This window comes from Schistocerca piceifrons, chromosome 9, assembly GCF_021461385.2.
Source record: "Schistocerca piceifrons isolate TAMUIC-IGC-003096 chromosome 9, iqSchPice1.1, whole genome shotgun sequence".
Taxonomy (NCBI): Eukaryota; Metazoa; Arthropoda; class Insecta; order Orthoptera; family Acrididae; genus Schistocerca; species Schistocerca piceifrons.
The window spans coordinates 32554088-32580422 of NC_060146.1; the positions used below are offsets into that span (position 1 = coordinate 32554088).

The following is a 26335-nucleotide window of genomic DNA, read 5'->3' on the forward strand; positions in this document are numbered from 1 at the left end:
CAACTCTTGGGAGGCTACCTCCCTGTCTAATAAACTTCGTACAATTAAGACAACACCTGTCCCATGGCGTTCTTCCTTCCACCTCTTCTGAAAGGACTCGACCACCCTGTGTCGTCTCCGCATCGGCCATACCGTGCTGACCAATGGTTTTCTTTTGCGTAATGAGCCACCCCCATTTTGTGGTTATGGAGCCTTCCAGTCAGTAGCCCACATTTTCATAGAATGCCCCCCTTCTTTTGCTTCTGCGTACTAAGTACAGACTTCCCCACACTTTACCTTTAAAATTGACAGACGATTCCCGGATGGTTGAATTGGTTCTCGGTTTCCTCCGTGAAAGTGGCTTTTATTTTCAGTTCTAGTGTTTTTAATCTCCCTCTGGAGTAGGGGCAAAGTTGTGAGGGTTGGGCAGTGTCCTACTGTAAGCTGTGTTTGGAGATTCCTGACTCCACTTCCTGGCCAAGATCCTCTTTTCTCTCCCTTTTACTCTGTTTTTATCGCCTTTTAGACGTGGTTAGCCTCCTTTTACAATATGCACTTTCACATTCTAGCGGTTGGATGCTTTTAAATAGCAGGTCATCTTGCCTGTACTACAACAGAGGTGGGATATTTCCTGCCTGTAGCATAGCCTTTGGGTTGCCCACTTGCTGACTTCCCTCCTTTTGTTTTCACCATTGACAACACAACTGCACTTTTACGTTTTTTAGCCTTTTACTTTTTATCATTATGAGTCTTCTGAGATGTAAATCCGTCTGAAAGGACCACCTTTGATACAAGGGACTGATGACCATGCTGTTTGGTCCCTTAAACCCCAATCAACCAACCAAATAAGCCATAAATACAACTTTCCTGTTCTGTGTCAAAGCAGTTGTAAGGAGGAATACAGAATGGCTTCATGTTGTATATACAAGTTTTGTTTGAAAATGTACTGGGCGGTCAGAAACAGTTTTAGGGCATTAAAGGGTAGATTGTGATGAGAAATAAATGTTAAGAAAAATATTTGACACATTGTGCTGTTTCTGGATCTATTAGCATCGAAATTAGCTAATCAGGCCTCTGTGCGCACATATTCGAGCAGCCCACTAGAGACAGCGTTCCAAGACGTGCTTTTCATTAGGTTTTCTAAAACCGAACATGAGAGAAATACAAAAATTGAACATGAGTTGGTACTGAGAATTGTGCCTAAACCAAAGGCTGAGCAGTCCCTTGCGTTATCATCTTTGATCTGAGAACAACTATCAATTGTGTATATGGCAGCCCACTTGAATTTGCACGCTCAGCAGCCTGGTTAGCTAACTTCAGTGCTAATTAACTCTGAAATGGTGCAATGTATTGAAGTTTTTTCTTAGTAGGTATTTCTCAAACTGTTGCTGAAAGACCTGTATAAGCTTCTCGGACTGTTTCTGAACCCCCTGTACGAAAGTAGATAGAATATTCTGGGAGAAACAGTTGTCTGCTGCTTTACTTCTCCTCGGATCATAGTTGAAACTGACTACAGAAAAAAAAATTGAACCTGCATATTTGCATGGCACAGCTTTCTCAATTTCAAATTTTTTTCAATAAATTTAGATAAATATTATTAATTGATATCAAGGAAAATATAGATTGCTACTTACCATAAAGATACATGTTGAGTTGCTGACAGGCACAGTTAAAGAACACTTATACATTAGCTTTTGGCCTTAGCATGTCAGAAAAAGACACACACTGACATTCATTCACACAATCGAGCGTACCTCACGCACTCACGGCTGCAGTCATCATAGGTAATCAAAGACCTGGCATAGTATGTGTTTCAGTTGTTCCAGCCTTAGTCCCTTCTCAGAACCTCTCCTCTGAATCCATTTCCCACCTCGCCTCTGACACCCTGCGCACTCACCTTCTATATGCTTCCCAAAATCTTTGATTACCTATCACCAAGCCCTAAAATCAGAGGCATCATACCCGAGATCCTTCCCACCCCATGTAAACTGGTGTTCCGTCACCTACCCGACCTCCACGACATCCTAGTTTATTCCTATGCCACTCCCCTTGCCACAAGGGTCATATCCCTGTGGCAGATTCAGGTGCAAGACAAGAATAATCCACCCACCCAGCACTTCCTATTCCAGTCCTGTCACAGGCTTATCCTAATCCATGAGAGGCTTGAAAGCAGCCATGTCATATACCAGCTCTACTGCAATCGTTGCACAGTTTTTTTATATTGGTATGGATACCACCTGGATGGATGCCCACTGCAAAACTGTGGAAAAAATCATAGTAGACCACCCTTTGGCATAACATGCATATGAAATGCTCTATTTCAATTGCTGCTTTATTACTCAAGCCATCCGGATGCTCCCCTTCACCACCTGCTTTTCCAAACAACACAGATGAAAGTTATCCTTACAGCACATTCTACAATCCCAAAATTATCCCGCCTCGACCTACGGCAACATTTGTCCCCACTCCTTCCAGCCAACAGTCCACACCCTCTGTTCTCTCACCTCCTCCCCATTCTCATCTTCCAACCTCTTTGTTTGCTGCTCTTTGCCAGTGCTTGACTTTGACTTTGACTATTTGCCTCAATTCTGCCCAGGTCTTTCCAACTCTTTTTACTTCCCTTTGCACTGTCCTCTTCCATGTGCCCCTATCTCTTCCTCTCTTCCTTGTTTCCTAGGGATTTCATTCCAATGTTTTTGTTGTTGTTGTTGTTGTTCCCCCCTTTTGATGGATCCATCTGGTTTTCTCAATGTGTGCCCCTACCACCCCCACTTTCTCTCTTGTATCTGGTCTCTCTCACTGTATTCCTTACTTTTTACCTTGCCACCTTCTCCTTGCCTTCTTGTCCACCCTATGGTATCTGCCTCGGCGTTTGAGACAGTCTGTCCTTTCTTTTCCTCTCTCCCCTTGTTTTCCTATTCTTCTTTCCTCCCTGTGTGTGCCTGAAGGCCGACCCATGTGTTCGCACGTGTAGCCGCTGATGGGATAAAGCGTAATTCGCCACCCTGGGTAGACAAGTAGGGCCCGTGCGTACCCCTTGGTAAAGGCCAGGCCGGGGAGGGGTGATTGCCCGAGCTGACACCTTCCGACCGTGCCGATTGGTTCCTCCATCCGTTTCTCGGGAGGTGTGACCTGAGGTGTAAACATTCACCCAAGGCGGGAGCGCCCTCCGAGAGGGTCCCCACAAGAAAGGAACATGCCATCGGAGACACTGGCAATCGTGGGGGGTTCATCCACATTGGATTTATCTTCTTCTTCTCTCTCGACGTCTGCCCACAACCGGAAACTTGACCTGCCACCAGTGACAAAAGTACTACCACCTGCCCCAAAGTTCCTCGTAGTTTCTGGATCTGAGGACGGAAAGGATTTTTCATCTGTCGACCCTTTCATTATTCAGAAGGGCGTAGATGCCATAGCCGGATCTGTCAAGTCTTGTCCAGGATGTGTAACGGTACCTTGTTGTTGGAAACTGAGAGCGCCTTTCAGGCAAAAAACTCCTTCGGGCCACACTCCTGTACATGTTCCCTGTCCGGGTGGAGGCTCACCACACTCTGAATTCGTCATGTGGTGTGGTATCTACTAGATCACTCGACGGATTGACTGACGAGGAGATTGAGTCTTTGTCTTTCCTCGTTGAGCAGGGCTTGACGGCTGTCCATAGGGTCATGAAAAAGGTCGACAATGACCTTGTACCGACCCGGACGCTTTCCTTGACCTTTGATAGTGTTCAGCTGCCGTCGCACATCAAAGCGGGCTGTGAGGTTATTTCTGTTTGCCCATATGTCCTGACACCTACGCGCTGCTAACAGTGTCAGCGTTTTAACCACACCCGCCAGTCTTGCTCTAATGCGGCTAAATGCGTCACTTGTGGCAGGGACGCCCATGAGGGTGACTGTCCACCTCCGTCTCCTCATTGCGTGAACTGTTAGGGTGACCATGCAGCGTCCTCTCGTGACTGTCCCATCTGCAAGAATGAACGCTGTATACAGGAAATTCGGGTCAAAGAGAAAGTGTCCACCTCAGCTGCTCGCAATCTTTTTCGTAGTAGGAAGCCCACGGTGCTCCCAGCGGGGAAATACAGTACCGTCCTCAGCCTACCAGGGAGGTATTGACGCAGACATGCGATCTGACCTTTAGTGCTACGGTCGTCCATTCGCCCAGTGATAAGATCGCCCGGTCAGCGTCTCCTCTTCCTCCTGTCGCCCCTAAGACACAAGCATCTTCATCATCTTCTGCCAAGACCAAGGCCCAGGAGTCAGATGTACGGGCCTTCAAGAAGGAAACGTCCCATGAAGACTTCTTACGTACCCCGCACTCCTAGCCATCGCCCAGTACTTCGACTAAACGACCTTCCAGGAAGGCTCATGGGATGAAAGTTCTTCTCCTGCCACGGCGTGTTTCTTCTCCTGCGCCACCCAGCAGTTGCCGCCCCAGGCCGTCATCCTTTTCAAATTTCGTCTAGTGCAGTCTCCCGCAAACAGTCTTTCTGTCTCATCCTATTCGGTAAGTCCATCATTACCCAGAGTTCTGTGCAACTTTTTGTAAACCATGCCATCTTTTTTCTTCATCGCTCTTCCTCCCCATTGAACCCTTCTGTCAGAAGGAGCCATTGGCTCTGAAAGCTTACAAATTTCCTTAACCTTTATATTGGGCTGGAGCACAAGTGTGTAGAAATTGTCCACAAGTTTAATAAACACAATACATACACATAAGAGACTTTAGTCATCAATAATATACTCTCCGTCCCTGTTTACAACAGTCTACCAATACTAGGGTAACTTTTCAATTCTGTGTGGTTTCAAGGCAAAGAACCTATCGAGTCATGTTCAGAGCACATTTTCTTGCAGAAAGAACATATCTGTAAGGTTGCAAAGTAGAGCAGAGAAGGTGAAAATCTGAGTGTGAAAGGTCAGGTGAAGAACGGGGTGCAGAATTACGTCTCAATTATGTCTCAACCCAACTCCTCTTTAGTGTTTTTTGGCAGTCTGGCAGAATGTGAGTGGGTGTTATGTGAAGTAACATCGGTTCATCCAGTCTTCCTGGTCATTGTTCTTGAATTGTGTCTGCTAAATGTTTCACTTGTTGGCAATGGCACAGGTGTTGCTTTTTCCTTACGTTAGCATACAGGCGCCATTTCTCATCACCAGTAACAATACAGGATAGGAATGGTCGGTGTTGTTCACGAGCCAATTGATGACGAGCAAGCAGAGATGCCCATCAGCAACTGCTGATTTTTGTGATTTTGGCTTAGGCCACTAATACCATACACCCTGTTTTTTGAATCTTTCACATTGCATGCAAATATCACACAATGGTAGAATGAACACAGTTCATCACATTTGCCAGTTCTTGAGTACACTTACATGGGTCCTTGTGTATTAATGCATGTAAATGATCTTCATCAAACCCCTAAGGTCTTCCTAAACATGGAGTCACTAATATCAAAATGATCTTCCTTAAAACGTGAGAACCATTTTCTTGCTGTGCTCTGTCCAGTGGTATTATCCTCAGACACGGCGCAAATGTTTCTGACTGCCTATGCTGCTGTCACCCCTGTACTTAACTCAGTCAGGAGAATATATAAGAAATATTCAGATTTCTGCGCTTGACACTCCGTTTTCTAGCCTCCACAGCTCCATTCACTATCTTCAAATGACAATACGTAAACTCAAATAGCAACAGTGAAATAGAAATGAAAAGTGCCAATAGATAAATAAACCCATAATAACAAGTATGTCAACATACGAGTTACAGTGTAACTACTCTATTGGTAACACAAGGCTGTTTGTACTCAGTTCGTTGTCCCACGAAGGAAAAATCCCTGACAGTACAAAGAGGTGAACCTGGGTCATATACAGTATAACCCCGCTTTAATGTTTTCCTGTCATTTATGACATTTTTTATCAGTCCCGTCAAATTTCCTATGCCCACAATGTTAATTTGCACTTGATTTTGTGTCAACATATTTATAATTTCCTCACAATTTAAGCATTACGAAAAAATGATGCTGACATGATGTTGGTCATCCAGTAATGTTTACAAATATTACGTGGTTAAGTTTCTTGACACCAGGGCACCCTATTCAGTGGATTTGAACTGGTAAACATGTAAAAGATGGAACAATTCATGCCATATCTCCCACCACCACCAAGCTCTACTTGGCATGGTGGCTGATGTGAGTAACAAGGTTCGTTCGAATGAAGATACCGTGACCAATCACAACCATTTCCAAACTGCCTCTACTGTGCAAACACTGATGAACCATACTTAGTGTTTTGGCAAATGGCCATGTGAAGCGCTAGTTGATGCAGTCATTCACTTTGTGTTGCTCAAATGGTTTTTAGTTTAAAGTGCCGGTTACGTGTTTTATTCATGCTTCGCAAAACCTGTTTAGAGAATTTATTCTTGTTGTCATGTGCAGTGTTTACAAACAGTGTGTGTGTGTGTGTGTGTGTGTGTGTGTGTGTGTGTGTGTGTGTGTTTTTTTTTCGTTTTTGTTTTTTTGTTTTCCCCCTGCATAACTGGTGAGGTACAGTACCTGACTACAGTAAAAGAGACACAACATAACACACATTCAAACACCTTACAAAATACTTATTTACATATTTTCACTTGGCAACGAGAAAAAATTCTCGAAACACGTCGTGCTAAGCATGAAAAAAATACATTACTAGTGCAGTATTTCATTATTTAAATAATGAATGACAGCTGCAGCCTTTCAAAAACATCGATAATGGCATTTGAAATTGAGTCAAATGTTCCTGCTTCCCAGACAGTTATCAGTTCCAGTTATGTCAGCAGTTTTTATTAGATAATAAACCTTCATTAGATAATAAACAAGTCTCTGACAACTCTTTTGATGCCTGTTATGTGCATATATCATACATACAGTACAAGGGGGTATCCTATACGTAACTTTTACAGCTTAAAGTGCTATTTCCCACATTTTACATTTTCCCGCATTTTACACTTCTTTTTTTTTAGTCCCTCAAAAAGTGTAAATGCTGGGTTTCACTGTGTATGGCAGTCAGATACACCGACCACTCCACTACAGAGGCTATTATAAACTGATGGATATTATAATATTAATTTCATGAAGACTACTTGCAACAAATATAAAGTTAGCAGGAGATATACAATATATTTTGTATATGTAAATAATTAGCATTTCAGTGGAACAGCACTGAAGGAATGCCATATACATTCTGTATATAAGGAGGAAAAAAAAGAAAAGCAAAAAAGGCTGTTTTCTTACTTAGAAATTGCATTTTAATGTTGATTGTTTATGTTGTGCTGTTTGTAAGAGGGGAAAAGTGAATTCAACAACAGCAGGACTGTGACCTATGAAGACTGCTGTTTATCGTTCCATGACATTGCAGCTTACATTGATCTGGATTCCAGAACTGCCTTGCAAATATGGAGCCAATGGATTTAGGATGCCAGTACTTAATACCATGCGAGATTTCAGTGAGCCCACGCAACAAATGCCCGAGAGGACAGAAATATTATCAACTTGGCTGTACAGGGTTATACGATCACTTTAGATACTTTTGAGTAGGGAAATGGTTTGCTTTGCAGCAAGACAAATATTCATACCTACAGTGTGACAATATCTAGAGACCCCATGGATTGTCAGCATGGTGACTGTTGTTGCGGTTTCCCTTAAAGCAATAGCAGAGAGAGAGGTGTTCCTTGGTAGGGGACTGAATGACAACACTATATCTTGAGAGACGAGTCCCAGTTCTGCCTACAGTGCTGAGGAGAGTAAACGTTGCCAGATGGCATTTTTTCTTGATCATTTGGGACCAGTACATAACACAATGATACGTGGTGTCACTGGGCAAACATCATGATCACCTCTTCTTTCAGATAGCTGATAAGTTGATCACGTTTGACTTATTCGGGCCAGTTCTTGTGTCCCATGCAATATCACACATTGTCCACGCTGTCCTGATCTACTTAAATACAGAAGGAATCCGACTGTTGTGCGATCCAGCCTGTTCTCCGTGGCTCTCTCCCATTCAAAATATCTGGTCGTGAGTTGCCAAGGGACTGATATTTAATAACTTGCTAGCCATTACAGTTGCTAAACTTTGGCGCAGCGTGGAATGACTTTCTTGTGTCTATCATCCGTGCACTGTTAACTTGATACCCAGACAGGTTAGGCCATTGTTGTTGCTGGAGGTTCCAGCTTAGTGTGCTAAATTTTGCACCCTGTAGACTTTCAAACCACTTACAAATTTAGTAATATATCTGTGAAAATAAGCAGTTTTTGAACATGTAATGTGATTGACAGGTGAAAAGTCTACTCACCAAACAGTGGCAGCAGAGAACACACAGAAAATTCAAGGAAATGTGCAAGCTTTCATAGCCAGTGGCTCCTCGTCCTGTCAGATGGGTTGAAGGGGAAGGAAGGGGTTTGAAGGAAAAGGCATGGTGGGGTTTAGGGAATTGAAAGAGCTGCCCAGAACACTAAGTCAGGGGAGACTTAGTGGATGCGATGAGTAGGAAAGACTCATTCTGTCTCCACTGACCCAGGATTCTCGGCAATTATTCCATAACAGTCAGCATTTTCTAAACATCACCAGTAGTCTTCCTTTCCTGCTCATTCCCTCCAGTAAGTCCCCTCTCACCCCAGGGTTATGGGTGACTTTTCTGTAACTATCACCATTCCCTAAATGGTGCCAATATACTCTTTCCTTCTCATCCTATCCTCTGAGTTTCCTCTGATGTGGGGTTCTGGGCAACTCTTCCATAACTCTCGTCAATTCCTAAACCTCACCAGTCCTTTTCCTTCATCCCTCTTCTTTCCCCTCCTACACTTCTGTCAGAAGGAGCCAATGTCTCCAAAAGCTTGCAAGTTTCCTAAATTTCCTTAATTTTAAATGTGTTTTCTCTTGCTGCCACTTTGTACGTAGATGTTTCATTTACAAATTTAATAATGTATTCTTTGTATCTCACTGTATGCAGTGCTCTCCCACTCCCACTCTACCTCCCCCCCCCCCCCTCCCCCATTGTTGTCTACATGACATTTGACATATTTGGGTCACTGTTTGTGTATCTTTTACAGTGTACCATGTCGGCAGCTCAGACGGTGGCTGGTCACCAGTGTTCTCTTTCAAGACACCACCATCTCCACCAGCATCGGAGGGCGGTGATTCCGCGGCTCAGTGGGCCCCACGCATTTTGGTCCTAGGGGATATGGGCACTCTAAATGCCAAGTCGCTCCCCTATCTGCAAGAGGAAGTGATGCACCAGAGTGCTGACGGTATCTTACACGTTGGAGACTTTGCGTACGACATGGACTGGGTAAGGGTACTGTACTTAACGTGTCGGCCTACACTGTCTTTTTTTGTTTTAATTAAGGTCTGTCAGTAAGAAAAAAAAAGTGGTAAATGTGTAAATAACAAGAGATCAAAGTGGAGAAAATTCGTGAGGACATGTGATGTGTGTAAAAGTGTGTTAAAGCATATTGGTATTAGTTTTGAAAGAGAAGAGAAAGAAAAGAAGAAAAAGGTATGGATTAAGGGGAGGGGAAGTAAACAAGTGCTATACATTACAGATATCTTTTAACGATGATATTTTTTGAATATCAGCAATGTAAGAAAAAGATAGATTGCAAACTTACCATACGGACAACACATTGAGTTATTAACTTGCAGACAGGCACAATTAAAAGACTCGTACATATTAACTTTCGGCCACAGCCTTCATCCGAAAAAGAGAAAGAAAGAGAAACACACACATTCATTCACACAAGCAAGCACACCTAACGCATACGTGACCACGATATCCCTGCAGCAGCAATCTGGAGGAGATGGGGAAAGGGAAGGGTTAGCAGTGTACAGGTAAAGGGAGAGGAGAGTGTTATCAGGCAGTGGGTGCAGGGACTGGACTGCCAAGAGGTGCAAGTTGGGAGGCAGTGGAGGAAGAAGGTGGGAAGGGGCAGGGGGAATGGAGTGAAAAAAGGGGAGGTGCATTGGCAGAGGGCAGCACACGAAGAGGGTGGGAGACAAGAGTAAGGAGGAAGTGATAGGACAAAGGGTATGAAAACAGTTTGGTAAATGGTTTGGGGACAGTACATTATAGTAGATTGAGGCCAGTGTAATTTTGCGAGTAGAGAATGTGTTGTAAGGATAACTCCCATCTGCACTGTTTCAGAAAGCTAGTGGTGGGCCAAGATGGCTTGGGGTGTGGAGCAGCCATTGAGATCAAGCAGGTTATATTCAGCTGCAGATTGTGCCACACATTAGTCTACTTTGCTCTTGGTCACAGTTTGGTGGCAGCCTTTCATCCTGGTGGGCAGCTGGTTGGTAGTCATACCAGGATAAAAAACTGTGCAATGATAGCAGCAGAGCTGGTGGTGTGTGTGTGGGGGGGGGGGGGGGGGGGGCAGGGCAGGACAGGAATAGGAAGTGCTGGGTGGGTACATTGGGCATATCTCGCTCGGAGGTTGTTGGTTAGGATGTCTCTCCTCTCGAGACACGATGATAGGTTATCAGAGCCCTGGCAAAGGATGCGGTTTGGTTGTTCCAGTCTGGGTGGGTATTGGGTCACAAAGGGTACTGCAGCTTGTTTCTCCCAAGAGGTCAATGTCTACGGAGGGGGCATGTTGTGTTGAGGAGGACCAGGCGAAGTGATGGGAGAGGTGTTAAGGTTGTGAAGGTAGGGTGCTATGCTCTGAGTGCAGATCGTGAAGTTATCATCGATGAACCTGAGCCAGACAAGGGATTTGGTAGTTTGGGAGGCTAGGGAGGTCTCCTCTAGATGGCCCATATACAGGTTTGCACAGGAGGGTGCCATTCGGATGCCCTTGGCTGTGCTGCAGATTTATTTGTATAACTACCCTTCAAAGGATAAGTAGGTGTGAGTTAGGATAAGGTTAGTAAGGTGTATGAGGAGTGGGGTAGTGGGTTTGGAGCCTGAAGGACATTGGTGAAGGTAGTGTTAAACAGCAGTAAGATCGTGGACGTCAGGGATGTCGGTGTATAGGGAGATGACGTCAACAGTGATGAATAGGTATCCAGGAGGTAAAGGAGTGGAGATGGTGGAGAGTCGGTGAAGGAAGTGGTTGGTATCTATGACACGTGAGGCCATATTATTGGCAGTAGGTTGGAGGTATTGGTCAATGAGGGCCAAAATTCTTTCAGTGGAGGGACTATTATTAGCCACTATGTGCCATCCAGGTTTGTCGGGTTTGTAGATTTGAGGAGCATGTATAAGGTGGGTGTGCAGTGTGCCATAGGGATGAGAAGGGAAATTGATTCCAGGGAGAGGTTCTGGGAAGGTGCTAAGGATTTAAGCAGGGATTGGGGGCTATGTTGGACTTCTGGGATGGGATCACTCTGGCAAAGTTTGTAGGTGGATGAGTCAAATGATTAGCAGAAGCCATCCACTAGGTATTCACTGTGATTCATAACAGTGGTGGAACCATTGCCTGCAGGTAGGATGATTGGATCAGGATTGGTTTTGAGGCTGCGTATGGCTGTTCTTTCTTCTGCTGAAAGGTTGGTGTTCTGAGGAAGGGCCCGGGGAAGGATGGTGAGGCTTAGTTGGAGGTAAGGAATTCCTGTAAGGTGATCAGCGATTGGGGGGGGGGGGGGGGGGGGAGGAGGTCATGGTTGGATGGTGGTATGAACTGGGAGAGGCAGGGTTCAATGTTGCAATCAGGTTAGCTTTGGTTTAAGGGATTCGTGGCAAAGAAGTGTTTCCATTGTAGGCATAGGGAGAAGGTCTTTAAGTCCAGAATGGTTAAATCTGAGTGTAGAGCTAAAGATGAGTCCTTTGGATAGATGTAAAACTTTTGTGGGGCTGAGGGGTTTGGTGGAAAGGTTAACAACAACATTATGGGAATGTTTTGGCTCTGGCTTTAGTGGAGTGTTGGTTGGGAGTTCTGGGGGTTCGTGGAAAGTTGGAAAGGTCAGTTAGGCAGGGTTTGGGTGCTGCAAGTGGTTGAGGAGAAACAACACTGTGGTAAGTACTGGTCGGATAGTGGTGCCCCGATATGGCAGTAGGATGTCAGCAGGTTGGATAACATATGAAGGTGAAGGTGGTGTCTGGGATGCTCCTCCATGTGCTAGAGAGCAAGGGATTCAGTTTCAGAGATTTGATGTATGGAGCAGGGATTTCACAGTGACTGTATCTTGTGGAGCGGGTAGAGATGGTTTTCATTCCGTTCCCCCTAGTCTTCCCCACCCCGGTATCCCACTGCCTCTCTATCCTGCGCCTGTCGGCAGTCTTGTCCCTGCACACTCTGCCAGACAGCATTTTGCTCTCCCCACACCTGTTCGTGGCTATCCCTTCCCCTTCCCCACTCCCTCCAGATTGCTGCTTCCATTCCACATAACAGTTGCATTCTGGTCAGAGCTGCCAGAGATGGCGTGTGCGTACGTACGTGCGTGCATATGTGTGTGTGTGTGTGTGTGTGTGTGTGTGTGTGTGTGTGTGTGTGTGTGTGTGTGTGTGTGTGTGTGTGTGTGTGTGTGTGTGAGAGAGAGAGAGAGAGAGAGAGAGAGAGAGAGAGAGAGAGAGAGAGGTGTGTGTCCTTTTACAGTCAGATACTCATATAAAATGTTTGAGTGACTAAACTAGTGTCAGTTTATAACTCATACTCATTTTCAGTAGTGCTATAGAAGATTAAGAAAGAGTATTACAAGTATAAGTTAAGAAATATTACAGTGATAAACTACAAAAGTATATTACCAAACTACATAAAAAAAACACTTAAATGTCATGTATTTGTATATATTTTATATATTTGTAATTTATCAGTGTAATATTTTTGTACTTATTCTTGGTTGGTTAATGTTTTTATTGGGATATTTATAATGACTGGTAAGAAAACGTTTGACTGCAATAAACTTTACTTTTAAAGTAAATGTGGTCATGCTGATCACAACCAGTAAAACCATAACATGAAAATAAAGGACCTACTTTATGCTTATGCTGCTGTTGAGAACTGGAGAAACTACTTGTATTTCAGGTGGTGAAATGCAGTAGTCAACTATACAATGGAAGTCAGAATAGACAAACAAATTGGGCACATAAAAAAGCACAACACTACTGACAACATTGTTATAACCCATACAATGTAAAATTATATACTTCAGCACTTCATTTTGTTAAGTGTGGACTTCAGCACGTGGGGCTGCTAGTGAAAATGTTGCTCGTAGAATCTTTTTCTATATTTTGTTTATGTTGGCTTCCGCTGCCAGTGGCAGTTGACATAAAAGGTTTCTGGGTGTAGTACTAAGCCATATTGTGACTATACTGGTGAAACAACTGTTTCGGCCACAGTTACAGTGGCCTCCTTCAGGGTGTACAGTAGAAGGCCACCTTAACTGTGAGCAAAATGTTGGTTCAACCAGTATAAGTTTTTGTATTGTGAAACTCGTGATACCACACCCATAAAACTTTTATCTCAAAATGGCTCGTCTCTGAAACTTCACATGTGAGAACACGGACAAGTCAGATCATAGCTTAGATGCCACATTTGAGATGTGACGATGTACCAGCTTGGTAGTGACTTGCACCTTATCTTTCCTTCTCAGTCCGATGCTTTCTTGACTAACACACCAATTTGTGATGTGCTTACCCAAATATCTACACTTGTGACGCTTTGCGAAAAATGACACTGCACAGGACACTTGCATTTTTTAACTAGTGATGGTCCTCCACATCCATTCTTTAATTCTTTAGTAGCCATTTTAATAGAAGTTAACATCAGAACTCACCTCTCCTATTGTTGCCAAAAGTAAAATTTTCGTAGCCTTGTGACATTGATATACATCTTGAAATAAGAACACAAACTGCTTGATCGACATTGAAATATGCTGGCACATTTTAAGGGAATATGTGAAGGCTGACTAACAAAGACTGAGACTGATTTTATTCTGTAGCTTCCATGATAGTCTCCTATCTATACTGTGAATATTTGAAAAGAGCGGGTTTTTATGTATAATGTCCATAGGTGGCAGCATTCTCGCATCAGTAGGTTGGTAGTAATGTTCGTGTTTGTAGATACTTTTCGCATTTCTCGTACCAAACAATGGAGGTGACGCAAGAGGACCAGTACGGCGCAATAAAATTCTGTGTTCGTTTAAACTGTACAGCCCCTGAGACTTGCAAAAACCTGCAACAAGTGATGGTGAAGCTGCACATAATCATCATCATCATCATCATGCAACAGTGTTTAGGTAGTTAGAGGATTTCAAGGAAGGCCAACTTGTCTGTTAAGCAAGGTGGACCTGATATTTTAGCTTCTTCTATGAATGAAGTCAACATCAACACAGCTGCTGTGATTGTCTGTGAGGATCGGCAAGTAACAGTACGTAATCTAATTGAAGTATTGAGAATTTCATATGGCAGTATCCTTATGACCCATGTTTGTGCCCATTGGGTGCCATTTCTGTTGACTCCTGAACAAAAGAATGTGCAAATGGAGAAAAGCCGCATCTTTCCGCTGATGGAGGGGATGTGTTTCTGGAATCGATTATTGCTGGTGTCCTTATGATCCTGAAGGAAAACAGGCTTAGCACAGTGCTGAAATAACCACGTGCTCCAACAAAGGTGAAAGCTGATCCATATGCAAGGAAAGTGATGGTGATCACATTTTTTGTATACAATGGAACGATTTACCTGCAAGCACCTCCCCCGTACACTACCGTTACAGCAGCATACTATATATCAGTCAGTATTGGCTAAACTCAGGAAGCACATTGCAAGGAAATTACCAGAACTTTCTCGGACTAGGTAGTGTCTTTATCGTAACAGTGTGAGATCTCGAGTTGCAAATCGAGCCGTGCAGTTTCTGGCTCAATTAGACATTGCCTGTGTACTCCATCTATCTTATAGTCTCAACCTTGCACCCTTTGATATTTTTTTTTTTATTCCCATTACTAAAGGCAAAGCTTCAGAGCATTCGGTATGACGACTGCGAAGCAGTGCTCGAGAAAAATGAGGCGATTGTCTATGACCTGACAAAGAATGGGGTGCATCGTGTATTCGAGGTCTGGCAGAGTCACTATAAAAAGTGCATTTGAGTAAGAGGGGAGTAAATGTTGAAACAGTAATAAACACCTGTGAAAAAATAAGCTTCAGTCTTTGTCAATCGGCCTTCATATTGTGTGTGCTGGTACACTGACCAGACTTTCCGTGGGTTCCGTTTTTTTCGTTCCTGATATATGAAACAATATCCAAATTTTCCGAAATTTGTGTTTTTCATGAGAGTGTTTAAAAGTTCACTGAAACACCACTAGGTATTATAATGGATCTGGGAGATGTTATTTTCTACCGGATTTGTCGATACCAAATTGTAAATGTTTTCTTATATTTTTGTCAGAATTTTTTTTATTGTAATTTGCCTTATGTTAATTTACTTATATTTTTGAGAGTGACAGCATATTGATTACTGTTAGTAGATGTGATGAAGAATATCGAAGAGACTGGTTACAAGTGGAAGCTGGTGTGTTGTGTAAAATGTCTTTGACGCTGGAGTCATCTTTGACTGTAGTCAGTCGGCAGTTAACTCTTGGTGTGTGTTGACAGTAGAACAATGTGCAGGTCGCCGTCATAAATATTTGTTAGTGGAAAAAAAATGAATTATGTTACTATTTTTTTTATATAAACTTTAAGAAGAAACCACATTCGAAGAAATGGTATTTGAAGCACCAAAAATGAGGCAAACGCATTGAACCAGGTCAATTCTGCAGCCGACAAAACTGCATAAGGGAATCGTACTTCCACTAGACAACTGAAGCCAAGACAAATATCGCCTTGTAAACATTTAACGGAAAAGGTACTGTCACAAAATATGCCAAATTTAAGTAAATAAAAAATAGTGAGCATATTTCAGTATCTCTCCATTCATCCTTCTTTAGTAGTATGCAGAGGACTGCAAGCTGAGTGGTTTGGCTAGTTGGTAAGCATACTGCCATTGTCATGTTTCCTTGATTCTTGTTTTAGTGATGGCTGACTTGAAAGAGCAGTGTGTTTTGAACTTGAATAGATTGCTGCAGAAACACTCAAAATGTTGCAGCAAGCTTTTGGAGATAACACTAGGTCAGACACTGACTTACAAACTGTGGAAGTTTTGCGAGATGGAATTCTGCTGTTGTCAAGCAGACAGAACACCAATTGTGGGCACACACAGAGATCTTTATTATGGAAATATACTTAACTCGGTGACAAAACAGCAACAAGATATGTGAATATGCTAGATCTGGTGGTACGGCTTGTCTCACTGGAATCAGACCCGTAAATCTTGGGAGCAGACCAAGTCCAGGTGATTGGCATATACTAAGAACACAGTAATTGAAGTTCCACAAGAACTTGAGGAAGCTAGCTCGAGGGTTAACACGAGGCCAAGTCCAGACTCTCAGTGCGGTATGTAAATAGTGCCACTGCGTGCACTTCCTGGAGGCGTTGCTCTCTTGTTGGCCTTCCATTAGAAGCTAGTGCACACCGCTTGACTGACACTTGTTAGTGCCAACTGTCTAACATCTGCTTGCTTTGCTTGGAGTGGTGTGTGCACCGGTTGACGACACTGAGGCAAGCACTTCAAAAATAGATGAAAATAGATTGGTGACAACCGTTATTCCGCGAGATCATTGTCTGGTGTCACACCAGGAAATGTTCAAAATGTGAGAGGTGTGATTGTGCAAGATTTCTGCAACTCTTTGGGAATAAGTTGTGATACATGTGAATGTATTGTCAGGAAAAATGACCAAGAGAAAGCTTGCAATTAAATTTGTGACATTCTGCTTCAAGATGATCAGAAGCAACATCATGTGAAAGTCTGCATGGAACTTACATAGCTGCTTCAAAACAATCCAAACATTCTTTCAGAGATCATCACAAGCGATGAAAGTTCCGTGTATGGCAATGAAACTGAGTAGCAGCAGTCACGGTGGAAGAGTTGTTCTTCGCTTTGGCCCAAAACAAGCTTAGCTAGTTAAGAGTATCATTAAGTCCGTGGTTATCTAAAGAGATTTAGGGAGGACACGAGGAGGAAACGTCTGTAGAAGTGGTGTATGAGTGACTGAGTGTTCTACCTTTACATTGTACAATCACATAACGGCCTCAACTGTTCAGGAATTGTTGTCTGAAAGTGAGATGAGTGTCGTTTCCCGGCTGCTGTAGTCACTACACTAGCCTCCGTGTGACTATTTCTTCCTCCCTGAGATGAAAGTACAGTTGGAGGGGCAAAGATTTGATACTGTGGAAAAGATTCGAGCAGAATCACAATGTAACAAAGGATTCACTCAAACACAGGCAGAAACATTGGAATCAATGTGTTCACCCACAAGGGGGCTACTTTGAAGGTGATTGTGCTGATTAAGGTCTAGGTAAGACATAATAATTTTAATTAATATATTTTAGAAACCAGCTTGTAGAACCTTTCACCTATGATATATGCCATTGCAGCATTCAGTGGGAGTCTGGGTCACAATACAGATGGACCTCTTCCACATTGATATGTGGATAATAACATGCTGATAAACAGAACTACAAAACTTTTCCATGTGATGTAGTTATTAATACTGAAGGGGAATTAGCTTATTACTAATAAAACAATTTGCCTGCAAATAAAACTAACCAGATGCAGGAAAATGGCTTCTCTCCAGTTAACAAAAGTAGTTGGGCTGCATCTTCACTTGATACACATTTTCCATATCTTTTAGTTTTTCTCCACACAATGTAAATATAAAAGGAGCAATCAAATGAAAACCAAACACTTACTATAAAAGGACCGAAGAATGTTTCGATTCGAAAGTAATCACTACGTGCATTAAAACTGACAGAATTCAGACAGCCCGAGGGCAAATGGCAAAGCTGACAGTGGAAACGTACCACATCTCCCCTGCCAAAGAAGTCCAAAGCTGTTCACGCAAGTTCCAGTGAGGTCTAGACGACCCAGCTCCCCTGCAGGTGCTTTCTGCTCACCGAGGTCCTGGAGTGCAAAACTACAGTCAGTGCGCAGTGCTGTGAAGTCACTTTCCAGAAATTGCAGTGCACTGTGAAGTCAAAAAGAACAGCTATATTTTCGGGCAGAATTATCTGTTGCACAGCAATGCCCGCACCCACATTGCTAGTTGGACAAAGGCTAAATTTCAGCAATTCGGTTGGCAAACACTGCAACATCCTCCGTACAGCACAGATCTTTCACTTTGTGATTTTCACTTGTTGGCGACGTGAAGAAAGACGTGCGTGGACATCAGTTTGTCAGACAAGGAAGTGCAAGAGCGGGTCAGTTGTGGATGTCAGCAGCAGACTGTGTTCTACAAAACAGAAATTGATCGTCTCGTCTACCAGTTGGACAAATGTCTTTATGCATGTGGTGATTACTTTTGAATGGAACTATTCCATGCTTTTGTTGTGGTGGCTGTTCGGTGTTCATTTGACTGCCCGTCATAGGTGATACTTGATGTCCAATTTAATTGTGATGGGCAACTGGAATTCAATACAATGAAAACCAAGGGAACAGGAAATAGACCAGTACAGCCTGGGGAAAGGAAATGAAACAGGAACACATCTGGTATAATGTTGCACAGAGTGCAATATCCCCCCTGCGGGTCCGGGGGTTAGAATAGCCCCGAGGTATTCCTGCCTGTCGTAAGAGGCGACTGACAGGAGTCCCTCCCCCTCAAGGGGGTCGTTAGCGCCTGCGTCCGGAGACGGACAGTTCCACAACCTATATTTGCGGTAATTTTTGTTTTTCACTTCTTCTCGTTTCTTCCTTCCTTTGGTTGGTTCTTTTCTTTGTTCTTCTCCATCGCACTGTCTTACTTACTCTTTCCCTTGCCTTCTTCTCCTTGCCTTCTCTGGTCTCCGCCTCGTCGTTTGAGACAGTCTGTCCTCTCTCTCCCTGTCTCCCTTCTTTTTCCTCTTCTTCCTTCCTCCCTGTGCGTGCCTGAAGGCCGACCCACACGTTCGCACGCGTAGCCGGTGACGGGGTAACGCGTAATTCCCCGCCCTGGGTAGACAAGTAGGCACGCACGTACCCCCTGGTAAAGGCCAGGCCCAGGGAGGGGTGATTGCCTGAGCTGATAGCTTCTGACCATGCCGATTGGTCCCTCCGTCTGTTTCTCGGGAGGTGTGACCTGAGGTGTAAACATTCACCTAAGGCAGGAGTGCCCTCTGAGAGGGTCCCCACAAGGAAGGAGCGCCCCATCTGAGACACTGGCAATCATGGGGGATTCCTCCGCAATGGATTTCTCTTCTTCTTCTCTCTCGACTTATGCCCACAAACAGAAACTTGACCAGCCACCAGTGACAAAAGTACTACCACCTGCCCCACAGTTCCTTGTAGTTTCTCGATCTGAGGATGGAAAGGATTTTTCCTCTGTCAACCCTTTAGTTATCCAGAAGGGCGTAGATGCCATAGCCGGATCTGTCAAGTCGTGTACCAGGTTGCGTAAAGGTACCTTGTTACTAGAAACTGAGAGTGCCTTTCAGGCACAAAAACTGCTTCGGGCCGCACTCCTGTACACGTTCCCTGTCTGGGTGGAGGCTCACCGCACTTTGAATTCGTCTCGTGGTGTGGTATATACTAGATCACTCGACGGATTGACTGACGAGGAGATTCAGTCTTTCCTCGCTGAGCAGGGCGTGACGGCTGTCCATAGCCTCATGAAAAAGGTCAACAATGACCTTGTACCGACCCGGACACTTCTCTTGACCTTTGATAGTGTTCAGCTGCCGTCGCGCATCAAAGCGGGCTACGAGGCTATTTCTGTTCGCCCCTATGTCCCGACACCTACGCGTTGCTACCAGTGTCAGCATTTTAACCACACCCACCAGTCTTGTTCCAATGCGGCTAAATGAGTCACTTGTGGCAGGGATGCCCATGAGGGTGACTGTCCACCTCCGTCTCCTCTTTGTGTGAACTGTCAGGGTGACCATGCAGTGTCCTCCCGCGACTGTCCCATCTACAAGGAAGAACGCTGTATCCAAGAAATTCGGGTCAAAGAGAAAGTGTCCACCTCGGCTGCTTGCAAGCTATTTGCTAGTAGGAAGCCCACGCTGCTCCCAGCGGGGAAATACAGTACTGTCCTCGCCTCTCCTCGGACTACCAGGGAGGTGGCGACGCAGACATGCGACCTGACCTTCAGCACTACGGTTGTCCGTTAGGCCAGTGCTAAGATCGCGTGGTCGACGTCTCCTCTTCCTCCCGTCACCCCTCAGACACAAGCACCTTCATCAGCTTCTGCCAAGATGAAGACCCAGAAGTCAGATGCACGGGCCTTCAAGAAGGAACCGTCCCGTGCAGACTTCCTACGTACCCCGAACTCCCAGCCATCAACCAGTACTTCCACTAAACGACCTCCCAAGAAGGCTCATAGGAAGCAAAGTTCTCCTTCTCCGCCACGGCGCATTTCTTCTCCTGCGCCACCCAGCGATTGCCGCCCCAGGCCGTCATCCGTTTCGCCTGGCCTCACTGCTGGTAGCCAAACATCTGGCTGTTCACCTGCAGAGGAAGCTCCCCGTCTCGGCCATCTTAACAAGATGGCCGATGAACCTATAGAACCAATGAACAATGACTGTCCGCCTACTGATAGCGGCGGCAGTGCTCGCTCGAAGCCAGGCCCTCAGCGGCCTTCGAGGTGACCCCTCCTTTCATCTTCCTTTTCTTCTCACGATGGCACTTATTCACTGGAATATTCGCAGCATTCACTCCAACCGAGAGGACTTGAAGTTGCTGCTCCGCTTGCACCGTCCGCTCGTCATAGCCCTCCAGGAAACGAAGCTAGGCCCATGCGATCAAATTGCCTTGGCACACTACACCTCTGTGCATTTTGACCTACCCCCTGTGGCAGGTATTCCGGCTCATGGAGGCGTTATGTTGCTGGTCCGGGATGATATTTACTACGATCCCATCACATTGCACACCGGCCTGCAGGCAGTTGCTGTCCGAATTACTCTCCCCACTTTTACATTTTCCATTTGTACCGTTTACACTCCGTCATCGTCTGCCGTTACCAGGGCAGACACGATTCAACTTATTGCTCAGCTACCTGCACCATTTTTGTTAACTGGAGACTTCAATGCCCACCATCCCCTTTGGAGCTTCCAGCATCCTGCTCGAGGGGCTCCCTGTTAGCAGACCTTTTCAACCAGCTGAATCTTGTCTGCCTCAATACTGGCGCCCCTACTTTTCTTTCGGACACATCTCACACCTATTCCCATTTAGACCTCTCTATATGTACTACCCAACTTGCATGCCGGTTTGAGTGGTATGCACTTTCTGATACATATTCGAGCGACCACTTCCCGTGTGTTATCTATCTCCTGCATAATACCCCCTCTCCGTGCTCAACTAGTTGGAACATCTCCAAAGCAGACTGGGGGCTCTTCTCTTCCAGGGCGACCTTTCAGGATCAAACCTTCACAAGCTGCGATAGTCAGGCCGCACATCTCACGGAAGTCATTCTCACTGCTGCTGAATATTCCATCCCTCACACTACTTTTTTACTTTTTCTCCATGTCGCGTACCAGTCCCCTGGTGGACCGCAGCATGTAGAGACGCTTTACGTGCTCGTCAACGTGCTTTACGCACCTTTAAACGCCACCCTACAGTGGCGAATTGTATCACTTATAAACGATTACGTGCATAGTGTCGTCGTATTATTAAAGAAAGCAAGAAAGCCAGCTGGGCTGCTTTCACAAGCACCTTCAATAGTTTTACTCCTTCTGTTGTCTGGGGTAGCCTGCGCCGGCTATCTGGCACTAAGGTCCACTCACCAGTTTCTGGCTTGACGGTCGCGAATGACGTCCTTGTGGCCCCTGAGGATGTCTCCAATGCCTTCGGCCGCTTTTTCGCAGAGGTTTCGAGCTCCGCTCATTACTGCCCTGCCTTCCTCCCCTGAAAACAGGCAGGGGAGGCTAGGCCACCTAACTTCCGCTCCTCGAATCGTGAAAGTTATAATGCCCCTTTCACCATGCGGGAACTCGAAAATGCACTTGCCCGGTCACGGTCCTCCACTCCAGGGCCTGATTCTATTCATATTCAGATGCTGAAGAACCTTTCTCCTGTGGGTAAAGGTTTCCTTCTTCATACTTATAATTGCATCTGGGTTGATGGACATGTTCCCGCATGCTGGTGCGAGTCTATTGTTGTACCGATTCCTAAGCCGGGGAAGGACAAGTACTTGCCTTCCAGTTATCGACCCATCTCACTTACTAGCTGTGTCTGTAAGGCGATGGAGCGAATGGTTAACTCTCGTTTGGTTTGGCTGCTCGAATCTCGATGCCTACTTACCAATGTACAATGCGGATTTTGTAGGCGCTGCTCTGCTGTTGACCATCTGGTTACCTTGTCGACCTTTATTATGAATAACTTCTTGCGGAAGTGCCCAACCGTGGCTGTGTTCTTTGATTTGGAGAAGGCGTAAGACACCTGTTGGAGGGCGGGCATTCTCCGCACCATGCATACATGGGGCCTTCGCGTTTCCTCCCTCTTTTTATTCGTTCCTTTTTAATGGATCGACAGTTCGGGGTACGTGTGGGTTCTGTCCTGTCAGACACCTTTCGCCAGGAGAATGGGGTGCCACAAGGCTCAGTTTTGAGCGTCGCTCTCTTCGCCATAGCGATCAATCCAATAATGGATTGCCTCCCAGCTGATGTATCGGGCTCCCTTTTCTGGATGATTTTACCATCTATTGCAGCACACAGCGTACATGTTTCCTTCCTGGAGCGCTGTCTTCAGCGTTCTCTTGACCGTCTTTACTCCTGGAGTGTCGCCAATGGCTTCAGTTTTTCTGCCGAGAAGATGGTCTGTATTAACTTCTGACGCTAGAAAGAGTTTCTCCCACCGTCCTTACGACTCGGTCCCGTTGCTCTCCCATTCGTGGAGACAACAAAATTTTTAGGTCTTACATTTGACAGGAAACTTAGCTGGTCTCCACATGTGTCATATTTGGCTGCCCGTTGTACCCGTTCTCTAAATGTCCTCAGTGTTCCCAGTGGTATGTCATGGGGAGCGGATCGAACCATCCTACTTCGCCTATATCGGTCAATCGTCTGCTCCAAGCTGGATTATGGGAGCTTCGTATACTCCTCTGCACGGCCGTCCATCTTACGCCGCCTCAACTCCATACAACATCGGGATTTACGTCTTGCAATTGGAGCGTTTTATACTAGTCCCGTCGAGAGTCTTCATGCTGAAGCCGGTGAATTGCCACTCACCTACTGGCGCAATATACTGCTTTGTTAATGCCCGACCACCCATCTTATCATTCCTTTTTTGACGACTCTCTCGACCGTTAATACGGGTTGTATGTCTCTGCCCTGCTACCCCCTGGAGTTTGCTTTCATCGCCTCCTTCAACACCTTGATTTTTCATTCACTGCAACCTTTAGAGTGGGCGAGAGCCACACGCCACCTTGGCTCCAGGCTCAGGTTCACGTTCACCTTGACCTCAGCTCGCTCCCAAAGGGGGTTACCCCCGGTTCGGTCTACCACTCCCGTTTTGTCGAACTTCGTTTGAAGTTCATTAATATGACCTTCATTTATGCAGATGGCTCTAAGACCAGTGACGGGGTCAGGTGTTCTTTTATTGTCGGGGCACACAGTTTAAAATACCGGCTCCATGGCCATTGTTCAGTCTTCACAGCTGAGCTCTTTGCCTTCTACCAGGCTGTTGTTTACATCTGCCGCCACCGACATTCTGCTTATGTCTTCTGCTCCGATTTCTTGAGCACCATCCAGAGCCTCAGTGATCCGTATCTGGTTCACCCTTTCGTGCACCGGATCCAACGCTCTCTTCAGCAGCTGGTGGACGACGGTTCTCTGGTTAGCTTTATGTGGGTTCCTGGCCATGTAGGTATCCCTGGGAATGAAGCTGCAGATGCCGCAGCCAAGGCTGCGGTCCTCCAGCCTGGGACAGCTTCTTGTTGTGTCCCTTCATCAGATTGTAGCAGGGTCATTTGTCGGCGCATTTTATCGTTGCGGCATGCCGATTGGGCTGCACTTACGGACAACAAGCTTCGGGCCTTGAAACCTCTTCCCGCGGCTTGGACGTCCTCCTCATGCCTTTCTCAGCGGAAGGAGGTCGTTTTGGCCCGGTTATGAATTGGACACTGCTGGTTGAGCCATCGCCATCTGCTGACGGCTGCACCGGCACCGTTCTGCCCATGTGGGCAATTGCTGATGATCCGCCACATTTTAACGTCCTGTCCGAATTTTAATACACTGCGTCTTGATCTTGGCCTGCCATGTACTCTGGATGCCATTTTAGCAGATGACCTAGGAGCAGCTGCTCGCATTCTTCGTTTTATCAACTTGACAAACCTGTCTAAGGACATTTGATTATGCCTTTTTTTAAAAAAAAATCCTATGCCTGTTACTACGTCTTATATAGTGTTGTCCCTTTTAGTTGCTGTTTTAACCTTGTGCCTCGCGGTGCATTCCTAACTTAGTCTGGGCGCTAATGACCATTGTAGTTGTGCGCCCTAAAACAAAAAAAAAAGAAAGAGAGAGAGAGAGTGCAATATAATCATTGGAAACATTTTTAATTTTTTATTTATTTTATTTATTATTTATTTATTTTTTTAATGAAGAGACAGAAGGTGGTAAATGTGATTGATATCGTGGAGACTCTGCAAGATTTCAAGCAGATTTTATAGTGGTAAGAAGAGATTTCGAAACCAGATTTTAAACTGGAAAACATTTTCAGTTGTTGACTTAGAATCTGAGCATAATTTATTGGTTACAAACCAGATATGAAACTGAAAAAAATTTTGAAGCTACAAATTAAGGAGTTGGGACCTGGATAATTTGAAATAACTACAGCTTCTCAAAAGTTTCAAAAGAAGCTTTAAGCAACCAGCAAAAGGAGGCGGCCAAAGGAAATGTAGACATATAAAAAGGAGATTAGCAGAAAGTGAAAAATAGCAAAGTTGTTGGAGCATATTTGGCCATTAGAAAGGAAATATAGGAAAATTGAAGAAAACTTTGAAAAGACGAGCAGCGGTATAAATATCAGTATTACAGCTCAGGTGGCAAACCAGTAATAAGTAACTAAGTGATATATGTAGAAAGTATGTACAAAGGAGAAAAATTAAAGACCATACTATGGAAAGGAAAGGGTAAGTAGATAAAGGTGTGATGGAAGGTATGACACTTCGAAAATAATTAGACAGAGTAGGGAGTGATCAAAGTTGAAACAAGGAACCTGGAGTAGTTGACATTCTCTTGGAAATATTAATATCATTGGGACTCTAGGAAATATTAATATCCTTGGGAGAATATACTGTGTCAAAATTATTCCACCTGGTGTGCCAGATATGAGACAGGTGAAATACTGTCAAACTTTGACTCTTCCGAAGAAGACTGGAGTGCATATTACAGGACAATTACAGAAATCCAGGTTGCAGAATACTGTTATGTATTATTTATAGAAGAATAGGAAGACTAATAGAAGCTAACGACAGGGAAGATCAGTTTGGGTTCAGGAGAAACTGAAGATGATACGAGGAAGTACTGACCCTATGGCTTATAGAAAACAGATTGCAGGAAGACTAATCTGTGTTTGTAGCATTTGCAGATTGAGCAAATGCATTTAACATTGTTGACTGCAATACACTATTTGAAATTCTGAAGGCAGCTGGGATAAAATACAGGGAGTGAAATGAAATGTTACATGCAACTTGTACAGAAACCAGACTGCATTTTAAGAGTCAAAGGGTATGAAAGGGAAGCAGGAATGAGACAGAGTTGCCTGTTTGCCATGTTATTCAATCTGTATCTCGAGCAAGCTGTGAAGGAAACCAAGGAGAAATTTTCAAAGGAAATTACAGTTAAGCGAGAAGAAATAATAAGTTTAAGGTTTGCTGGTGACATTGTAATTCTGTGAAACACGGATAAGGATTTCAGAGTTGAACGGAGCGAAAAATATTTTGAAAAGAGACTGTTAAAATGAATGTCAACAGAAGTAAAATGAGAGTAATGGAAGGTAGAAGAATCAGATCGAGATGATGCTGAGGAAATTAGTTTCTAAGATTAGTTCATGAGCCCACACGAATTGCAAATGGTTGCGAGAACACACTTGACCTCTTGGCCACAAATAATCCTGATCTAATAGAGAGCGTCATGACAGATACAGGGATTAGTGAACACAAGGTCAAAACCATATCAACCAAAACCACTAAAAATAAACGCAAAATATATCTATTTAAAACAGCAGATAAAAATTCGCTTGACGCCTTCCGAAGAGAGAGGCTCCATTCCTTCCAAGCTAATTATGTAAGCATAGACCTAATACAGCTTAAATTCAAAGATACAGTATCGACAGCAATAGATATTCATACCACATAAGTTAATAAGAGACAGCACTGATCCACCATGGTACACAAAACAA

At 44.5% G+C, this 26335-nt stretch overlaps 1 protein-coding gene across 1 annotated transcript in view; it reads left to right on the plus strand.

Moving 5' to 3' along the window:
* Positions 1-26335, plus strand: part of LOC124716919 (acid phosphatase type 7-like) — a 186348-nt gene that overhangs the window by 88300 nt on the left and 71713 nt on the right. Inside the window, exon 5 of the mRNA XM_047243490.1 lies at positions 9050-9288. Within this exon, the coding sequence (XP_047099446.1) occupies positions 9050-9288 (239 nt within the window). The remainder of the gene's footprint in view (positions 1-9049; positions 9289-26335) is intronic.